Source organism: Ananas comosus, linkage group 10 (genome assembly GCF_001540865.1).
Source record: "Ananas comosus cultivar F153 linkage group 10, ASM154086v1, whole genome shotgun sequence".
NCBI classification, from domain to species: domain Eukaryota; kingdom Viridiplantae; phylum Streptophyta; class Magnoliopsida; order Poales; family Bromeliaceae; genus Ananas; species Ananas comosus.
In genome coordinates this window covers 1,410,932-1,433,557 of record NC_033630.1, presented here as the reverse complement: position 1 = coordinate 1,433,557, position 22,626 = coordinate 1,410,932, and the positions used below count along the sequence as shown (strand labels likewise).

General features: G+C 36.1%; 2 protein-coding genes across 3 annotated transcripts; both read right to left on the bottom strand.

Moving 5' to 3' along the window:
* LOC109716389 (EPIDERMAL PATTERNING FACTOR-like protein 4) lies at nucleotides 5,450-9,349 on the bottom strand. Its single transcript, XM_020241808.1, has 4 exons — nucleotides 9,296-9,349; nucleotides 6,380-7,688; nucleotides 6,247-6,290; nucleotides 5,450-5,975 (listed from the first exon to the last, which is right to left on the bottom strand). The coding sequence occupies exons 2-4, from the start codon at nucleotides 6,501-6,503 to the stop codon at nucleotides 5,748-5,750; spliced, it is 396 nt and encodes a 131-aa protein (XP_020097397.1). The 5' UTR covers nucleotides 6,504-7,688; nucleotides 9,296-9,349; the 3' UTR covers nucleotides 5,450-5,747.
* On the bottom strand, nucleotides 8,817-15,412 carry LOC109716388 (BTB/POZ domain and ankyrin repeat-containing protein NPR1-like). 2 transcript variants are annotated; one of them, XM_020241807.1, is made up of 5 exons: nucleotides 14,432-15,412; nucleotides 11,555-12,299; nucleotides 11,123-11,323; nucleotides 10,143-10,389; nucleotides 8,817-9,380 (listed from the first exon to the last, which is right to left on the bottom strand). In XM_020241807.1, the coding sequence occupies exons 1-4, from the start codon at nucleotides 15,029-15,031 to the stop codon at nucleotides 10,148-10,150; spliced, it is 1,788 nt and encodes a 595-aa protein (XP_020097396.1). In that variant the 5' UTR covers nucleotides 15,032-15,412; the 3' UTR covers nucleotides 8,817-9,380; nucleotides 10,143-10,147. The 2 variants fall into 2 exon arrangements, with proteins under 2 accessions (XP_020097396.1, XP_020097395.1); XM_020241806.1 differs by lacking the exon at nucleotides 8,817-9,380 and having other exon boundaries at nucleotides 9,907-10,389.

The window sequence follows — 22,626 nt, the reverse complement described above, 5'->3', positions numbered from 1 at the left end:
CAACCGCCGAAACTACCTCGTTGGCTGCAGTGGTGGAGGAGGACGAGAGGACGGGATCTTCGTCTAGGATTTTAGTCGATTGAGTGAGGGGAGAAGGGGAAATGGTAATCGATTTTTCTTTTCTTTTTCTTTTCTGTTTGTAATTGGGCCGAATGGGCTGGGTGGGGTGGGTTGAGTAGAGTAACATTTTATTTTTTGTTGGATTGGATTTATATTTAGGTATTAGTAAATTTTTTTTTAAGTTTTGGCATAAATAGGACACTTACACAAAAATGTTCCAAACATGTGTCCCTATAACCTAATTTTGTTGTAGTGTGATTAGATAGATATTAAATTAAGTTATTTAGTAAAAACTTGTTCTTTATAAACTTTTTTCCTTTAATAATAAGGTATAAGTTTAATTTTAGTTTCTTGTAAAATTTTGGCCCTCATAGTTTGTTCAAATAGTGTATTATTTTTGCACCAAAGCTATGGTTTAGAGCTTGAATATGATATGTTTCTTAAAATATTTGATTATGCTCCTTTTCTATTAAATACTATTAAGTTTTTTGTCTAAATAAAAGAGATATGCTAAACGGAATGTTCATGGATATCGAAACAAGCCACATAATGTTATTGATATGTTTATATTCGTTTTTTTTAAAAAAAAAAAAAATAGGTAGCACGCTATCCGTTTCTTTATTTAACTTCGAATAAACTTAGTTGGAAATGTGAATCAACTAGGATTCGAACTTGGAACCTCAGATACTAACCACCAAGCCCTTTACCACTTGTTCTAGGGATAGTCGGTATGTGTTTATATTCGTAATGTAGAATACTTTGTTTGATTAGTACACATTTCGAAAATATGATGTACATGGATCTATCAACACACCAATAACTCATAAAGGTAAACTTTTTGGTGACCCAAAGCATTTCCTATTGTTCCTACCTATCAAGGAATTAGGCCTTAATTCAAATGTAGATTTAATTTCCCTATTTGCATGGGTCAGCTTAGAAAAAAAGGGAAAAGAAGAATATTAAATAATAATTACTGTATGTATATGCATGCATGTTTGCATGTATGTATGTATAAATTGCAATCAATTAAATAATAATCCACATCAATAAGAATTTTAGAGAATCCGGAGACCTAATAACCTACATGATGTCTCAACAAATACTACGTTACTCGGCACTTTTCATTGGTGAACTCGCACCCTTCATTTGACTAGATTATTATATTCAACTTGAGTTGTTATGGATCAATGGAAATTTGCCACATTATTGGATATTGTGTTCCCATTTTATTTGGAACAAGATGGATCTTTCATTTTCTCAAAACAAGAAAAAGAAAAAAAAGATGGATCTTTCATGGCTTATATAAAAAAAAATATTTTGTGTCTTACTTGGTGAGATAACAATCTAAGATTATTTTCAAACTGTTTTCTATCATATTAAGAAACCCTCTTTTTCAAGAACTTCTAATTCCAATTCTCATATATATATATATATATATATATATATATAACTAGGCTAATATACTGTTAATAGCACCAAATCATTGCGGTACTACCAAGTTTTTGACTATTGAATTAAAAGATGTGCGGTTAGGATGATGTAGGCCCCCTTGGGTTGAGTGGGTGGTTGGTTGAATAGAATGATCTAACGGGTGAAAATGATCAAAAGAGTAGATCTAATTAACGGCGGAAAACTTGGTAGCACCAAGTGCTTTGTGCTATTAATAGTATAGTAGCCAGACTATATATATATATAGTTCGACTACTATACTCTTATGGGTACGATCGCCTTCATACTCATAAGTCGTTTTCGATGATAGAGCTTTCGAATTGACGATCCATACCGTTAAACATTATCTCGAACATTTAAAACTTGTAGAAATCAAATTTCATAATTTTTTCGACATCATTTACCTTACGATCAAAAAGTCATAAAATTGACAAATTTTAACGGTCGTTATATAATACTTGCTAGGTTAACGCTGTAAAAGAATCGGAATCAGTTGAATTTTTGATAAAAAATTTTATTAACTACCTAAATAAAGATCAATAACTCCGATCTTAAATTGAAGGATCCGATCATCCATTTTGAGGACGTCGTTCGATTTTGACCGTTCATTTTATGCCCACTTGATGAACTTTATTATAATTTCAAAAAATTATAATATTTATTTTTTAGAAGTTTTAAATACTATAGATTATATTTAACGAAATGGATCATCAATTCAGCAGCTCCATTATCAAAAATAACTTATGAGTATAACGAAGGATCCAATACTCATAATAAGAGTATAGTAGCCCTACTATATATATATATATATATATATGGTGTTCTATTGTCTCTTCTTTCATCTCTCGCGTAAGTGGGTGAGACATAATTTTATCTGATCTCTATCATGCATATATCTATCTGATGGGGTAATGTTACTAGCAGATCTCGTTCTATATATAATTTGTGATTTAAGGAACGTTCACCTAAAACAAAATAAATTAATTGTATGGGAACATTCATCACTAAAAAAGCATGATATAAGTTTTTGTCAAGGTTGCTTCATTTGGTAAGTATCTCCCGCACTCCATAACAAGTAATAAGAGTCATCTTTGGATTACCTTAATCAAAACAGGATAATGTTGTGTTTTGTCCTTATTAATTTGTCACCAAAGCAATTTTAGATAGAAACTTTTCCAGATGAGATGAAAAGGAAGGTGAGGAGATAAGATTGTTCTCAAGTGGAACATACCATGAAATTAATGGTTAACATGAATTTTTTTTTTTTTTTTTTAACTCATATTTCGTCGCATTTCTTGATGACACACATTTAGTGAGATGAATCTAAGAATGGAAGTTAAAATTTGATTCCCTGTTGATTGTCTCGTTAATTTGTCAATTCTACATTGTAGCTCATTTCAATTATATGCATTCATAATAGCGAAAAACTACCTGAGTCCATACTTGGGGTTATGAAATGCTTACGAATCTTAAAAAAAAAAAAGAATTTTTTTAAAAAAAACTTGTCGCGGGTCAATAACAATGTGAAAAACTTAATTGAAAATCTTTTTATCTTCGTCAAAGAAAGAATTTCCTTGCTAATTCGAGAGTCTAAGTTATAAGCGTGTGGAACAAAGTAGAACAAGTCAAATATCTGACCATGCACACTCAAATACATATTTAAAATATTTTTTACTAATACTAGTAACAGGAAAAATGAGATAAATTAATTTCTTATGGTCGTATTGTTTGGAAACTTTTTGTGCCTTGCATTGTATTAGTTGAAACGGGAGGTAATTAAAGAGAGAGGGAAAAAAGGCCCTTCCATTTTTTTGAGCCCTTTGTTGACACTAATAAATGGCGAAAGGGGAAAATTGGTTCCCATTATATTGATTCGCTTGGCTTTTTGACTTAACACTTTTTCTCATTTTTCTCCGCGTAAAGAAGGTGAGGTGGTTGAAATTGCCAAATGCATCATTTTGTGTCAAATATTACTTGTTGTAGAAAATAAATTTATGTTTAATTTATTCGGTTATTTCTTCTTAACCAAAATTGACCCAGTTTGATATATTTGATATATTGATCTGTTTACTAAATATACATACGAGAAATAGTGTGTAAACGTACATGACATCCCTCTCTCTCTCTCTCTCTCTCTATATATATATATATATAGAATCCGGCTACTATGCTATTAATAGCACGAAGCACTTGGTGCTACAAAGTTTTTCGCCGTTAGATTTACCTTTTTGATCATTTTCATCCGTTAGATCATACTATTCAACCAACCACCCACTCAATCGATCTAAGGGGTCGTGCATCATCCTAACCAACATATCTGCTTATCAATGCGCCAAAAACTTTCGTTGTCAATACTTGGTTTTGCTCTTAATAGTATATAGCCTAGTTTTATAATATATATATATATTATATATATGTATATATATCATATATTATAACATATATATTGTACTAATAATATAATATCATCGAACAGGGGGAAACTAATATATATCGATAGCACGGAGCGCTCCGTGCCTAACCACAGTTGTTTTTCAATGATGCAGCTTCCAAATCGCAGATCGGCTCCTTAAACTTGCTCTACACTATTGAAGAGTATTTTAGAAATAAATTTTCAAATTTTTCAGATATCATTTACATCTCAACAAGTAGATCTAAAATTGACGACGGCTTAAAATAAAAATCTCCATGAAAAATGCATGATAAAAGATTTAAATTCAAATCAGAATACTGATTGTTTACTCTAAATATGTGAAAAGATATTTCTATAGAAATTTTCATCGATTTGGATTGTTTTACACCGCTTAAACTCACAAACACACCACATCGGCATTAAATTGTCATTTGCAGATCTTTTGATCACTTATGTTCAAATGATGTCAAAAAATCTGAAAATTAGTTTCCAAATGACTTTTCAATAATGATAGATCAAGTCTCAACGGAGCTGATCGTCGCATTTGGAAGCGATCATCGAAAACACTTGGTAGCACGGAGCGCTCCGATGCTCCGATAGCATAGGTAGCACCGGACTCCGTATATATATATATATAAAATTGGAGCTTAGAATATTTTTTACAAGTAACCTACCATGGTGCTATTAGGTTTTTAGCATTAGGATCTATTTCTGATTACTAATAGCGCCTTGGATCAAACACTATCTCCACTTATCAACTCTACCACCACCTACCACCATCATCTTCACCTCACATCTTCCATCCAATGGCCTAAAACTCAAAAAGCCACCACCCCCTTGGATACTATATAATATTATATATATATATATATATATATATATATATATATATATATACACACACACACACACACACACATCCAATTCTCACTTAAAACAATATTGAAATTACTGACCGTCCCTAGCGCAAGTGATAAATGGCTTGATAGTTGATACCCGAGGTCCCAAGTTCGAATCCTAATTAATTCACATTTTTAGCTAAATTTATTTCTAAATAAAATAAACGAAACGGGTAGCATTCTACCTATCTCTCCAAAAAAAATATATATATATTTGCCAGCGGTTGGTGGTTAATTTAATGTTGAAAATCAAGAACTTCAAGTAGTGGGGTTCTACTATTATCTTTCCACTTCCAAAATATTCGGCCCAAACCTGGACCAACTTAAATTGGGCTTAAATTTACGGGCCTAACTACGCAGATAAATGACAATACCGGCCCACTTTCCTTGATAAGCGTGCATACCANTGGTGGTTAATTTAATGTTGAAAATCAAGAACTTCAAGTAGTGGGGTTCTACTATTATCTTTCCACTTCCAAAATATTCGGCCCAAACCTGGACCAACTTAAATTGGGCTTAAATTTACGGGCCTAACTACGCAGATAAATGACAATACCGGCCCACTTTCCTTGATAAGTGTGCATACCAATCAACTGCACTAAATACAACGATAGATTGTTTAATAAATTTATTCAGCTGCACATCAAACTTAATGCAATAACAAACTTTTTCACAGTAAAGAGGGGTCCCCAACAGCTGCATTAGAATACAGCAATTTTACTCTCTTTTTTTCTACACATCAAAAAGTTTCCTTCTTCTAATGATAAGCTCACTCAATTCTCAACACTCCTACTAAGAGAAAAATTACTCAGGATTTATAAACTAAGTAAGCGATCAAAATTGATGCAAAAAGGGGTGCATTAGCTAGGACGAGCACTACTACATTGAGCCTGTAAGGGTCTATCAGACTCACACCGCTCAAAATCTTAAGGGTTAAAGAAGGTGGAGCCACATTTGCATTTCCAACCCTCGGGCTCGTAATTGGAGTAGTGCAATTCGATTCGGTCCATGGCGGTCGGAACCTGAATGGCCAAGCACGGCACGCACCCGCCGCATTTGTGCTCGCAACTCGGGGGCCTTGAACCCAATGTGCTCGATTCCTCGATCTCACCCCCATTAACCGAACCTGGATGTCTCTCCCCTCCTACCAACTCCTGCACAAATTGATCATGTCACAAGTTTAATTAATCAATAATACAGAGACTTCAGCTGATAGACGCACTAACAAACTAAAACAAACTAAAAACAAAGTGTTACTTCTCAAATGGAAAGAATAGTAACTGACAATATGAATGATAAACAAATTTCAAATACCGATGCAAATAATGTTTACTGTTGAACGACTGAAATTGTGTTTTCAGTCGTTATTTGTTAGTGCGTTTTTCATCTGAGCCTAACTCAGAGAGTGGAGAGAATGAGAGTAACCTTTGATGATTCCAAACTGGCATGGAGCAGTGTTTGTAGTTGGCCTGTAGGAGATTTTTGAACTGAATATTAGAAATAAAGGAATTGAAGATCTCTTCATGCATTGGAGGAAAGGTCCCAAAAAACACTTCACCTTGAGATCCATGTGTGGAAAGCCTTCTTACTGTAGCTTCTGTGACCAAGAAAAGCACACTGCTGAGAAGCAGCAGCAGGAGGAGCCATACTCTCCTGTGTGGCCCAAAATACCCAACCCACATGATGGTGAATATGGTAGTAAGATATACTACAGATGGAGGGAGAGTGATTACAAGTAAATGATTGTTGTTGCTGATTCACACTATATACTCCTGGCTTAATACTCTTTATCTCTCTTGCTCTCTCTATCTCTAGCTTCTTTGGGCTTGTTGAAATGTAGGATGGTCTTTTGCTTGTTGTACCTTCCTTTTCTTCTTGCTGCTGCTACTCCCTTTGCAAGCAGTGGCAGTTCCTGTCAACTCAACTCACTTTTACCACCCTATGATTAGTCCACTCCTATCTGCTCCTCTTCTATTTTTTTGTTGTTTCAACCACAAGCAAAAGCCCTTTTCCACTCTAAACCCTTCTCTCCCCATAGGCTTTTATATGATTTTAGAGAGAGAGAGAGAGAGAGAGAGTAATCTATAGACTCCCTTGGCTGCAGAGCTCAGCAGAGGTTTCCAGCTAAGGCAGTGAGAGAGAGAAAGAGAGAGAGACATTTAATCTCTGCAAATTGCAACAGCAAATGACTCCATTGAAACTTGAGAGCATGTGCTCTGGTTTATATGGAACAAGGTTCCCATTTATTGTCTGATAGATATTGATGACACTCAGTTTGCTACTTTGCTTCACTTCCCAACAAGCACTCTCACAATGTAGAAATTCTATGATGTTGAACAGTTGCAGGATTGGAATTTTCTTTTTTACCATATCATTGGGGCCCTGTATTTAAAATTGTATGATAAAATATTATTTGTTTGAACAGTTTTTAACATAATATTATATATATATTAACTGTAATAATTTTTTGTATCAAATTTACAAGTGCATAAGTAAAGTTATTATTTTTTAGCCTGAATATCTAATCTTTCTACATTTCTACTTATCGCACTTTCTGCTAAAATTGCTACAACTAAAAGCAAAAGAGAAGCAGTGCCGAAAAGTCTCTTATCTCAATTATATATTTGCTAAACACTATAAATATTCTCTCAAGCAATCCAAATGATTAATTCTGCTCCATTTGCCTCCAAATAAAGATTACAAATAAAGATTTGTTTCAGTTAATGGAGAAACAGTAAAGATTCTCAGTAATCCAGTTCCCTCTATTACCATGTGGGCAATAGACACTGCTGCATTCATCTTTACCTGATGGAAATTTTCTGCAACAAGAAGATGATGCTGATGATGATGACATCATCAAAAAGGACCTGATGTGAAATTTGGTTAGGCTAGGTGCACATTAGGCAAGGAAAACCTTGTAAGGACAAAAAAAACCCTAGTTTTACTGAAAGGGACACGAATTTTGTATGCAAATGTGACATGGGGAAGTGACTGGACCATGACAATGGAATCAGAAGCATCAATTGTGGGCACAAGTGTGCCCCTCCCTAAGCTTTCCCTGATGTTCCAAATTGGTTTTTTTTTTTTTTTTTTTTTTTTTTTTTTGAGATAGATAGCACGCTACCCGCTTCGTTTATTTTATTTAGAAATAAATTTAGCTGGAAATGTGAATCAACTAGGATTCGAACTTGGATCTTGGGTACCAACTACCAAGCCCTTTGCCACTTGCTCTAGGGACGGTCGGTCATTTTTGTCTAATAGATCCTCTCGCAACATAAGAAGAGATAATGTCACTATGATAAAAAAAAAAAATGTGCCATCTCATTCTAGCTTAGTTTTCATCACTTCAAGCCATTTTCTACTCCTACATTCTTCTAATACGGTTTCTTAAGGTCGATCCCTTGTTTGATCTTAGCATAATCATCATTAAATTTGGTGAAATTTCATGTGAATCACCTAATTTGAGACAAATAAAACTTTAAGGTCTCCAACGAAAGGAAAAAAAAAAAAAAGTTTAGGGGCCTATTTTGCAATGGGTTAGAGTATCTCTAAAAAGATATTTACCTGAAAGCTATTGACAATAAAGGAATGCAACGAGGGTCAAAGCTGTTTTACAACAAGTGATTTTGACATTGTTAACCTTTTAAGGCCTAATTTGATAATATGATAGTTAAAAACATCATTTTTATATTATCTTAAAAAAATTCTCTCCAATGCTTTGAAATTACGATTGCATCCACTATACTTTTCAAGTGGTGGTTGTAACTGTAAATTTATAATATAAACAAAAATTAATAGAACTTTTAAAATTTTTCGATCTTATAAAATATAAAAATAATACTTTTATTCACCACATTACCAAACTAGATCTAAATTATCAGAAAAGCAGCATGAACTTATAGTAGAGAGATTAATCTTATTTTTGTGGTTACGTGTGGCATAAGATTAAGAGTTACTGCTACTTTTTTTAGAATGAAATTAACTTTGTTTCTCTTACGAAAACAACAAAATAGCATTTTGGTTATTTTAGTTATTTACAATATTCTATGGCACTTTTACATAATATTTAACCAGACAACATTCTATAACAGACATCACTTGCATGATAAAAGCCAAAGGCTTCATAGTTTGTTTTTACAGCATAACACCATACCAAACGGCACATCATACAACTGTATTATTCCCCACATCCTGGCTAAAACGGCATCTAGTTATATATTCCAAACCACAGCCTGAGTTGATGTTTCAATGTGAAATGATGACTGCATTATATTGGGGCCCAAGCAATCAAAATTAGAAACCTTAAAAAGGTGATAGAGAGAAGGAACCACAATTTACGAAGCTAATTCATCTACATGGTCAAGTGTTCACCATCTATGGAAACAGGAAAAACAGATACTTGAAACATGAGAAGACGGAAAAAAAACATGATTAAAAGAATATCAACAAGAAAAGGGGGGAAAAAAACCCTTACATCTTGTAGTGCAGATGATATAACTAGCAACAGATGTGGGGCAACCAAACCTCAATTTCTGGAGAATATTCTCGCACGTGTAACACTGAAAAGTCCGGGGACCAAGTCAGAACTTCATGGAAGCAATTTTATCATAAAAGCAAAGAAGACTACTGTAATGCTCCCAATAGTCCCACATCGGATGGAATGCTGATTCCGATCAGTTTATATGAGGCCTACACGCTAATAATAATAACCGAGCTTAAACATTTTGTCTGTCTGTCTATGATCTGGTTTGGACCCAACGAGGACGTCAGGATCTAAACAGGGAGAGTTTGTAACGCCCTCAATAGTCTCACATCGGATGGGATACTGATTCTGATCAGTTTATATGAGGCTTAGACGCTAGTAATAATAACTGAGCTTAAATATTTTGGGCCGGTGGTTTGGGCCCAACGAGTTATTATTGCTGGCGGGTCGGGTCGTTACAACTACAATTAAATGGCTCATAAGACTCAATTGGCGCACCCAGTAAAGCAACATTTTTGGCAGAATATTTGATCTTGCAAACCATCAAGCCCTATTAGTTCTCACAGTGCAGTGTTCCCAATCATTCCATGTGACAAAGAGACGAAGTGAACCACTCAAACATCAATATATACAACAAAATTTTAGCTATACAAGCATATGACTAAATGTATCTACTGACTAGAAGAAAAAGAGTTTGCTTTGCTGAAGCACCCATATCTACAACATGGTCAGGCTGAAGAACATTTTCTTCGAGCGCAGGAAATATTTAAAGGGGAAAATGGTAACAATAAAGACAAGCAGCTAAATGCAACAAGCTAAACAGTTCAAAAAGAGTAACCTTTGCTATTTCCTTGTTCGAAAAACTCCTGCAGAAGTAGATGACGATGACGATGAGACCGCGGACCGGTCATATTCCTCTTTATCCTCGCAAAAAGCTTTTTCAAGAGCACCTTGCAGTTCAAGCAATCTTCTGCTCTTCTCCTCAGTAATATCTTTTTCACGACAAGTGAGCTCTGCTGTTTCATCATCCATAATTTTATCAAGGACCCTGGAGCACCGTGGGAAAAAGCGCTTCCCGAGTTCCACTAGTACAAGCAATTTCAAATTCAGATCAGTTATCATTATCAGTTCATAATTATATGGAATTCCGCAGAGTTGGAGGAATCAACTATATTTTGGAGAATGGTAAGGTGAATGTGGAGTTCAGACCAAGTTTCTACTACTGTGTTGAACATTCTGGGGTCAAGTGACAGCTGCTTTACTGAAATGTGGCATAATTTCCTTCATGTAATTTGGTATTAAAGGGATGCTTACCTCTCAATTAACAAAACCATTTTAAACCTATTAATTTTAGTTTTTTTTTATCAGAACTTCCTAACTTTCACCCTATTTTAGTTTTGAGAATTTTCAACAGTATACACTTGCAGTGAGGAATTTAAAGCTTTTTTTTAGGGGTTAGGAAAAGCAATTATCGTCCCTCCTGTCAGGTGGATATGGTTTAAATGTTAAACTAATACATAATTCTAACGGAAATTCCATTTATATTCAAGCAGCTTAAACCTCTATCGCATGATTACTATCTTAAGGATGAAATGCAGTGAGTTCAAAAAATTGGGTCCTTAAATAATATATACATGCATGTAGTCTATCCATCTAAAAAACAATTTTGCACCACCTTTGTCAGAAGATTCAACTATTTTTATCTGGTTTCAAGTATAGTGGAATTCAAAAATTTCAGTTTCATTTTTAAATGGTGCAACTTTTCTTTGATTCACAATCTGAAACATCAAGGCAATGAAAATAGGGGATCAGATGTACCTGTTTTGGCCAGTGCTCTCATTCGAGCTAGGTGCTCTTCCTTGATCTTGAAAGGTGTATCATTTAAATCAACAGCTGTTCTCTTGTTCCTATTGGTGTTATTTGAGCTTGAACCCAATGTAAATTCCAATGTGCCATCCACTTGGGCAATTTCCATGGCAACTTTTGCCTCCATGGGGAACAACATCCTTGCTAGAGCAACTGCATTGAATTATAAGCAAAATATTGATATTACGCAATAAAATAAATCAAGTAATAACTAATTTCTGTACCCTTAAGTAATAGAATGAGAGCTGCATACGCATCGACGTAGCTAGACGGTGCATGAATACTTGGTTTCAGCTCCCATGTATGCATCGGATACTTGTGTGCCCGATTTGTGTCAGAGACTACATTTTCAAATTAATCGTCTAATCCAAAAAGGCAAATTACCTCGATTTTCAAGGTACAACAATTTCACACGAAGATCATCACCGGCCATAGCAAGAGAAACAGAAGCTTCTCCTATCTGCGGAGCCCTTCTTTCAGCTTGTTCCAGTATCTCAATGCACAGGCGATCTTTCGGAGAATCTTTTCCTTCTTCAGTGGCTCGGAAATAGTCCATAAACTTGGTTAGTCTCTTTGAGATCTGAAGTGCTTTTCGCCCATCAGAAGTAAGATCCGATGGTCTAGCACCCTTCGTTAGAAGAGAGAGAATGATCTTAGGTTCTTTACGGATTGCAGCAACGTGAAGCACAGTGTAATCCCTTTGATTTCTATAGTTAATATCCGCTAGTGCAAGATCGAGAAGTTCTGTTGTAATCTTTGAATCACAATGTGCAACAGCATAATGCAATGCATAAGAATCGTCTAGAGTAGTGTGCCCTTCCCTTAAGAGCATCATCACTAATTCAACATCGTCTGAATCAAGGGCTCTGTATATTCTCCTTGTGTGCTTATCTGGGAAGCTGTTTTCTGGAGAGGCTAATCCCAGGCTTGTGCGCGTGTCTACAATTTGTTTGACAATGTCTGGAGGTAATGCCTTCTCGAGTGTAACTATGTCGAGATCTGATTTAACAGCAATCTCAATGCATTTGGCTAGTAACCGGGAACAAGATTTGCCGCAAAAGTTTGCAACAGAGAGAATCACTGGAACTTCGTCGATCGCCACCTTTTCGATAATATTCAGAAGGCGCCGCTGCCATGAGAAAAAGAAAATTAGTTGCAGCAGTGGAATCAACAACGAAGGAGACTGTGAAGAACCTAAATATGCTCATAGAGGTGGTGCAAAAAATATGCCGTGCTAACTGTTGACCCAGAATAATCAGAAGCATTAGGTGGAATAGCAGTTTTAGATCTGTTAATTTTTTTATCCAGCCATATTATTATATACTGCCTACTGCAACATTAAGCAGGAAGGAAAAATTGAATACAAATTAATAGGAGACCTCTTTAATTGACTTAATTGCTCTATCAAAATGATGGAAAGTGTTATTGCAATAGCTATCCCTTTGTGTCAAAATATTTCCCTGCACATTCTACCTTTATTTAAACCCAAAAAATCAATAAACAGAAGAAACTTGAAAAAATCCACCACCAAACAAGAAAAGCTGAAGCAGCCAACGGTTAGAAAATTGTCCTATCGCTTTTGTCTAGAAGCCAACCTAAGACTTTAAGAACAATCAAGGATAAAAAAAGATGGTGACAACAACTAGAAATCCAGTAAGTGCCTGCAAAGAGATAACTTGCGCTTATGGGGATTTTCTTTTCTGAGTGCATTTTAGGAGACTGATTTTCAGCTATAATGAGATCTCAATAATTCTGATTTTTAAGGAAAGTGAATTCAACATACATAGGTAATTTCCATATTCCAAGAATAAACTATTTTGAGACCGTATATACTACGCGGTTGTGGGCCACATTTCATACTCCCCATTACTGAGTCACTACGTTCCCCTCTACATTCCCCTCAAGTGAACAGAGAGATATGCTGAACATCCATGCATCTAAGCAAGTGCTACCCTTAAAGTTTATGACCATAAAGGGATTTGATAAACACTCTGAAGTCAAAAAGAGTGCGGCTAGAAAGTTTAAGGTTAGAAAGTAATAAATCAACTTTGCGTAGAGGCGCCAACAATCTAACTGATGGTTAACAAATACTATTATTTCAAATAAAGGCTACAGATAACTCGTTAGCAAAGAGACAACTCTAACTCAAATTTCAGTTGCATCAAATCCCACAAAGCCATCATAGACATATTACAATGTTGAAGCTACCCAACTTCCCTGTAGAGCCTTTTCCTCTACGACAATTTGTATTAGCATGTTTTTGCAAATCAACATGGTTTTACATCAAGAATTCTTACACAAACAAATCAAACATGTGATAGTCACAGCTCTCAGCCATGTTTATAGATGTAAACATAAGAACTTTCATTATAGATCGTTACAAATCTTGGCCATGTTTACAGATGTAAATATAAGATTTAATACAAATCTCGATAAATAGTGGCCTTACATACTAACACCTTGACACTCCTAGCCCTAGTTAGAGGCCGGAAACGCCACTCTTTGACAAATACTTTCTATGTCCAATAGCTTCCTAATGAACAGAGGGTGAAAAACACAAAGCCACATCTGTAAGCAATAAGTTGTTGGCTTGTCACCATAAGTCCAACTGTTCGAGATGTCCTTAGAGTGTTTTCATCAAACCCCATGGTAAAGCTTCACCTCCAAAACAGTAGCAGAAGCTCAATAATTGGAGATCCACTTTATGGGATCCAAAGCCCATTTTGGGTTCATACTCCAGCTAGAAGCGTGCATCTGTTGTTACCAAAAGCTCAGCCTCTGCTTTTCAAGTGGATAACTCTACTATTCAAGCCTAATGGGCGCCACTAAGACTAAAATTACATTCTTTCCGAGCTAGTAATCAACTGCCAGTCTACGAAAAATAGCCAAAGGGCCCAGTTTTCCCAAAACCTCGAAAAAGTTCCCACAAAAGCTTGGCCATACGAGGGTCTACACGGTACAGAGTAATCAACACAAAATAGTTGATTCTCTGCATCCTCAATGAACAGGGATAGTAAAGTTCATCATAAACACTCTGATGCTGAGGAAATCTCAGCTGCCAAGAACTTCCTAATCTCCAAGTAGTCAATAGAACACGAAAAAATCGAACACCTAACATAAAAGATCTGATTTTTAACAGCCCAAACCCCATTGAAGAACTCAGTGTCGAACATTAACTATTACTGATTTTTAAACAAATCAAAACCACTAAAGAATTCTAAACAAATTAAGAAAAACTAATTAATTGCTTTGGCTTCTAACCTGGAAGAGGTTGACCAACTCGAAGACCTGGAAGGTGCAGGAGGCGTAGAGCACCTCCACTATGAAGTCCACGGCGGGGCGACACGCGGCGTGGGGGCACTCATCGTCGACGCAGATGCACACCTCCCTGGGGAGGGGCCCGACCCTCCCACTATACAGGTACTCGAGCACCGCAACGAGCGCCTCGTACCCTACCTGGAACTCCCCCACAAGCTCCCGCACCTCCACCCTCTCCGGCGCCCCCGGAGCCGCTCCCCTCTCTCTCCTCGCGAACACCTCCCTGAAGAAGGGGCTCCTCGCGGAGAGCACGCAGCGGTGGACCCCGATCTCCCTCGGCGCTCGCGCGCCGCCGCCGGGTACGACGATGACGGCGTCGGCGAAGTAGTCGAAGTCGGCGCAGAGGACGGAGCCGATGTTTTCGGATAGGCGGCGGAGCGCCTCGAGGTCTGCTGCTGCGGCTGCCATGTCGGCTCCGGCGGCGTCGGCGGAGGGGTGGTCGCCGGCGAAGCAGACGCTGCTGGAGTTGTCGGAGTCGGAGAACGCGGCGGCGGCGGCGGCGGCGGCGGGGGCGAGCTCCATGTGCGTGCGCTTCCACAGCATGGGCGTGTTTTGGTGCACGAAGCTGAGGAGTAGTAGTATGAGGGCGGTGGTAGCAGAGAAGAGAAAGGGCAAATGGAAACTTATTAAGAAACAAGGGGAACAGAAATAGAATGAATGAATAGAAGGGAAAGGCTAAGGATTTTGCATCTAATCATTCTAATCATTTGTTTCAAAAGTTATAAAGGCCTCTGCTGCTCCCGCATCGGACCTTAACACTTTAAAGTGGGGGACTAGTGCAGGTGCAGCTCACCTATGGTGCTTTGGGTCCCCTACTTGCCTCCTAAAAAACGTAACCAATAAAGCCCAACACAAAACACCAAAACACCAAACACGTGACCGATTACATTACTACTGTCAACATATCAGCAATCTTTTAGAAGATCTTTGTATAGCACAATATCTAATCATACATCCCATTTTAATATGACAATCTAAGTAGTTAGAGATTTTTTCGAGCGAAATGCACGATCAGAATAAAAGAGACTCTTTCTAAACACGAGGCGCATGGCACGACACGACATGCTCGTTTTCGCTCGCTCGAACCGGGACTTGAACAGCGGAAAAGATTGGGAACCAATTTCCCGAGCAGCGGTTACTATCTGCTATTGACTATTTGGTGCCACGAGACGTAGGGAATTTGGTAATTGGTGCAAGGACTAAAACACTCCCATGTAACGTCTTTGTCCTCGTGTGTGAGAAAAGTTTCGAATGGATAACAAGTAGAGATCGCACTTGCGGTGCATAAAGGATTAATTTAAGGGGTGACATGTCCAATTGTTCACCGTCCATTGATCAAAAAAAAAAAAAAAAAAAACTCGTTAGCTAGTGACCTTTTTTCGGGAGTTAATTTTTTATATATTGGATGCAAACATAATTACGAAATTATAAAAACTCATTAATTGGTATGTTCAATCATATGAAGTTCAAGTTTAAAATGTACAATGTCTCAAGCTTGTCACCTAAAGTATAGGTTTTATAGTGTCTTCTTTTGTAGAGTATTAATTTAGCTCATAAAAGTTGAAAATGTGTACTGTTTAGACTAAAAACATACAGTAAAAGAAAAGTCTCATAAAAAAAGTTAATCAGCACCATTATCATACCATACCTAACTGGAGGACACAACATTGCTTAGTGCTTCGTTTCTTTAGTACGTTTGTACAATAAAAATTTGCTTTAAAAGCCGTGCAAATATATGGCCCATGTAACCTCCTATACAAAAAGCTACAAAAAGCTCCAGGGGAAAAGGGACTTTGTGTTGATTAAAGCCGAAAAAAAAAGGGTACCATGGGGAGGACATTGTCCTTTCCATTCGTTCGAATATATATTAGAATTTCATACAATCTTATATGGGATTGTAATGTGATGATTAAACTTGTAACCAAACTCTCCATAATCAACTTTATTGACCAAAAAAAGAAAGATAATGTATATGAAGGCGAGAAAAAATTTTGCGTGGTACAGGTCTACAATCCACGGGGTGATAAAAGATTGATATAGGAGATGAAATAGCTAGGAGGCACATAACAGTGTATCGTACAGAGATATACAAATGCAGAATGTGGAAAAAATAATTTTCAAGCTGTTATTGGTGGTTGCAGTAAGATATCGAAATCAGAACGTAGGAATAATTAATTATTATACTGCAAATATTAAAATACAGATACTTGTTGGGAAGTGATCTGGCCCATATATAGTGGCGATTATTAATAATCTCCTCCTCTTTTATGTCTTAATATATATATATATATATTCTTTTTCTAAAGTACATGTAATGAGGCAGCAAAATCCAGATGATAAATAGCTGTAACTTGTGCCCGAGTTAATTACATTGTAGATCAAATTTAATTAGAGACTAAACAATCTAGCATAATTTAAGGGGAATATCTTAAGCCCATATGTTTGAAACACCCACTTAATTTGACCACTCATTTCCCTTATCTCTCCACGTCATCATTGAGGTGTAGAAGTGGGTGCCAAATTTCCAGTGGAGGAAACGAAAAGAAAGTCAACGTTCGGGTTGTACGTTTACTTTTAGATGGCGCACCTGATAGCATCATGTTGCCCATTTGGTTTAGTTGGGAAACCATATTTTTGTCTCATCTTATAACAAATAATTAAGATTAATATTAATATAGATGCTTGTGTAGTTGTCACGCGGAGTTTATAGAATATTTTCTAATTAATTTAGGTAGGGTTAGAGGACCCCACATGAGTTATTGATGGATGGATACAATCAGACCCAAATTAGCCACTTAACTCCTATTTTTATACCTATTCTATTTACTTTTGATAAATAAATCCAAAGGCTAAATATTTCAAAACCATGTAAACTTTCGCTCATTTGCGGATAAACTTCTAAACTTTAAAAATTTTATATTCGTCATCTAAATTTTTAAATTTTGTAATTTGTTCATTTTAACTTATTCTCCGTCAATTTAAAGTGATTGATAATAGTCTAAATAGTTAAGAAATAATGAAAAACGCATGCAAGTGATATAAGTGAATCTCCTTAATGCCAAATATATTTTGTGGATAAAATTGATAACAATTGTCACATTTTTATAAAATGCTAAAAGTAATTAGCTTATTTGTAAACTTAATTTGGACCCTTCTTTATTGTTGTGCGCGTCTTTTATTAGTCGTTGGCCATTTGATTAATGTTAGCCGCTTTAAATAGATGGAATATATACTGAAATAATCAATTGCAAAATTTTAAAAGTTCAGTCGGTAAATATAAAATTTTAAAGTTTGGATGACTATAATAATAGACGAGGTAAAATTTACCCCATTAGGTTATTAATTTTTTTCCAAAACTATTGTTACTATTCACATAATTATGAAACAGCTTGATTTATGTACTCCAGTTGATAGCAAAAAACATCTCTGAAAATATTAGTTTCTTTTGAAATATCTTATCATACGTGGATGCGAATACGATAATTCGATCCTTTGTTGGGGATATATGTTGTATGAGTAGTATTCATCAGGTTATGATTTAAAATTAAAGCTGTAACAGATCCCTCATTTTGTTTGGTGTATTTTAATCTAAAGAGTAGTTCTCTAAACACTTTATTCTCTATCAAGAAACTTTTCAGAGAGCCAAAGCACTTTATTTATTTCTTTGGGTGCAATGCCATATATAGGAGGGTTCACACTGAGTTAAATAAGATAAGCTGTGATGCTTAGTTAGGTAATTGTTTAATTAGAACCAGATACCAATGTTCTGTTCTTTTAGTTTTAAAGGACTTATTATATTTGTATAATATTTCTATATTAGTGCTATTTGATTAAAGCTGTTAATACATTAATGATTTTTCTAATAAAATACGCGCCATTTCTTTCCTAGAATTAGTTTTTTTTTTTTTTTTTGAGAAATAGNGAAAACGGGTACGCAGGGGGGTTTCCCCTAGAATTAGTTTTTATTGTGTGAAAATGACTTGCATATATCACTATCAACTAATAATATATTAATTAAGATATTGCTCTCTCTCTCTCTCTCTCTTTCTCTCCCTCATTCCCTTTATAAAGGGTTATAGTTATTAGTTAAATACCATATATGCACATCAAGTGGCCACATAATGAATCCTCATTCACAACAACAATAAGGTGCGGTTCCTTATGAGCTAGTTCATGCACCATGCATGCATATGGCTCCTTTAGATCCCTTTCATTGATGTGTATAATACATTTTCCTCTAAATCAGGGGGAGAGAACCAAACTAGCCCATAGAATTAATGGACAACAAGATATTTTTGCTGTCTATTTCATTGGCTAATCTAATAATAATCTTCACCACATGTATGACTAATTTACCATTTATTTTATACGGTATTGTAACCTCACAACATTGATTACTGTGGTGGTGATGTTTGATGGTTCAACCGACCATAATTGTCATTTAATTTGCCTCCGTAATCACTTAAATACAGGGTAGTTTATTGGTTAGACCCAGGAGGTTAGCCAATAAGTAATTAAGCAGATGCATATATGGCAACTCTCTCTCTCTCCCTCTCTCTCTCTCTCTCTCTCTCTCTCTCTCTTTGAGGGCATTTTTGGGCCTTGATTTGGAGTATAGTATTATTTGTTTAATCACTATTTCGCAACAAAACTTTTTCTAATGGGAGTACTCTTTACAATAAATAAGAAGCGCGAAACTACAACTAATTCTGAAGCTACCGACATATATATTCTTGCTAATGCGAATAAAATTTGACTTAGGCTACCGACACAGTTGCTCCATGTTGGTGCAACTGTGTGGTCAAGTGTATGACCCACGTAGTTACAACATGCAACAAAGCAGAGTAGCATAAGTTTCAAATAAGAGCTTCTATGGTTGTAGTAGCGGAATAGTCTGCTCGCTGAACAGGTCCTTAAGTAGATTTTACATGGGCATAGAAAATATTGGGCTTGTTGAAGACCCACAAAGAAGGTTTGTAAATAAACTAAGGCCCAACTAGGCCTTTGGTGGGCCAACCATTCATGTGACCTCTATATTTAATTTGGGTGTGCTTTTGAATGGTTTCTATTTGATGAATTAATCAAAATTTATGATATACATTTTTTCCACCTTAAAAAGAACAAATTAGAAGCACGCCTAACATGTAGAAATGTATTTGATTTATCGAATGGATAATACCTAAAACCGAGAGAATAAACAGAACATGATGCATTCATGGGCTCACCAGATTAAGCTGTTTAATTACACACACTTGTGCGCGCGCACACACATATGTATATATATAAATACATACTAATAATAAAAGAGGGGGTTTTCAAAACTTTTATTTTTTTCAAAAACGCTCTCTCTTTTGTATTTTAATATCCTGTCACTACAATAGAATTAGGTTATAGGGACACATATTTGAGACATTTTTGAATAAGTGTCCTATTTATGCTAAAACTTAAAAAAATATTTACTAATGCCTAAATATAAAGCCCAATCAAACCAAAAATAAAAGATTAATTTACTCAACCCATCACACCCAGTCCATTTGGCCCGATTACAAACAGAAAAGAAAAAAAAAGAAAAATCAATTATCATATTTTCTTCTCTCTTCACTCAATCCACTGAAATTCTAGACGAAGAGCCTTTCCTGTCATCCTTCTCTGCCACCGCATCCAACAAGATAGAGTTTCGACGGTTGCTAAATGCTTAAATAAGTGTTGGTAAATTAGCAGCGCTCTTTTAGGTTATAACGACACTCTTTAACTGTCACTATATACCTAGCGACCCCATATATAGCAACACTTTTTAAAAGTGTCGGTACGTAATTTTAGCTAGCAGCACTTTTTTGACATGTAACTATATTTAAAAGTGTCGCTATATACCGTTTTTGTTGTAGTGTGTTGTCCTTTAACATATCATCCATTATGTTTTTTTAATTTATGCAACGATCGTCGGATTAAATGTTTATATCCTAGTTTTAATACAGTGGACTAATCTAATCCGACGATCCAACAATGACAATCAAAATATTTGTCNTAGCGTTGTGCATGATTCCGCGAAAAATGACGTTGTTTCTGTCTGTCCAGATCACCCACCAAGTCGCAGCCAAGAGGATCAGGCCTTGTGTCCTCATCGTGTGTACCCCCTCCTTCCATACTGAGGAGCATGTATCTTACATAAACGCATGTGCAGAATAGATGGTCACAACTTTCCGTTGGTGCCGCATAGAAAACGCAGTGCTGATCAACGAGCATTCCGTGTTTGAGTAGTCTATCAGCAGTGAGTAATCTCTTTCGTAGCAGCAACCAAATGAAAACTTTGATTTTGACGGGGATTCTTAGTTTCCAAATGTACCGGTTCGTTGGAGCACGCTGTCCCGCGTCAGTGATGAACCGGTAGAGGGATTTGACGGTGAATAGTTGATTGGAGGTCCATCTCCATTTAATAGCATCTGTGCTGTCGCAGGGATGATAGCCTCGGAGCAACTCTTTTAACATCGTTAACTGTCTGCGACTTTCGATGGACTGTAACACTAAGGAGCCGCGGCATATAAAGCGCCATCTCCATCCGCCGTGTTTCCAGCACTGAGAAATGCGAGCCTCATTGTTCGTAGAGATCCAAAAGATATCCGAAAAACGGGTACGCAGGGGGGTTTCCCCTAGAATTAGTTTTTATTGTGTGAAAATGACTTGCATATATCACTATCAACTAATAATATATTAATTAAGATATTGCTCTCTCTCTCTCTCTCTTTCTCTCCCTCATTCCCTTTATAAAGGGTTATAGTTATTAGTTAAATACCATATATGCACATCAAGTGGCCACATAATGAATCCTCATTCACAACAATAAGGTGCGGTTCCTTATGAGCTAGTTCATGCACCATGCATGCATATGGCTCCTTTAGATCCCTTTCATTGATGTGTATAATACATTTTCCTCTAAATCAGGGGGAGAGAACCAAACTAGCCCATAGAATTAATGGACAACAAGATATTTTTGCTGTCTATTTCATTGGCTAATCTAATAATAATCTTCACCACATGTATGACTAATTTACCATTTATTTTATACGGTATTGTAACCTCACAACATTGATTACTGTGGTGGTGATGTTTGATGGTTCAACCGATCATAATTGTCATTTAATTTGCCTCCGTAATCACTTAAATACAGGGTAGTTTATTGGTTAGACCCAGGAGGTTAGTCAATAAGTAATTAAGCAGATGCATATATGGCAACTCTCTCTCTCTCCCTCTCTCTCTCTCTCTTTGAGGGCATTTTTGGGCCTTGATTTGGAGTATAGTATTATTTGTTTAATCACTATTTCGCACCAAAACTTTTTCTAATGGGAGTAATCTTTACAATAAATAAGAAGCGCGAAACTACAACTAATTCTGAATCTACTTATATATATATATTCTTGTTGATGGGAATAAAATTTGACTTGAGCTACCGACACAGTTGCTCCATGTTGGCGCAATTGTGTGGTCAAGTGTTTGACCCACGTAGTTACAACACGTAACAAAGCCGAGCGGCAGAAACTTTAAATAAGAGCTTCTATGGTTGTAGTGGCGGAATAGCCTGCTTGCTAAAAAAACAGGTCCTTAAGTAGACTTAATTTACATGGGCTTAGAAAATATTGGGCCTTGTTGAAGACCCACAAAGAAGGTTTGTAAATAAACTAAGCCCTAAATACGCCTTTGGTGGGCCAACCATTCATGTGACCTCTAAATTTAATTTGGGTGCGCTTTTGAATGGTTTCCTATTTCATGAATTAATCAAAATTTATAATATACACTTTTGCACCCTTAAAATGAACAAATTAGAAGCACGCCTAACATGTAGAAATGTATTTGATTTATTGGATGGACAAATACCTAAAACCGAGAGAATAAACAGAACATGATGCATTCATGGGCTCACCAGATTAAGCTGTTTAATTACACACACATATGTATATATATACATACTAATAATAAAAGAGGGGGGGTTTTCAAAACTTTTATTTTTTTCAAAAAGGCCCTCTCTTTTGTATTTTAATATCCTGTTGTCCTTTAACATATCATCCATTATGTTTTTTTAATTTATGCAACGATCGTCGGATTAAATGTTTATATCCTAGTTTTAATACAGTGGACTAATCTAA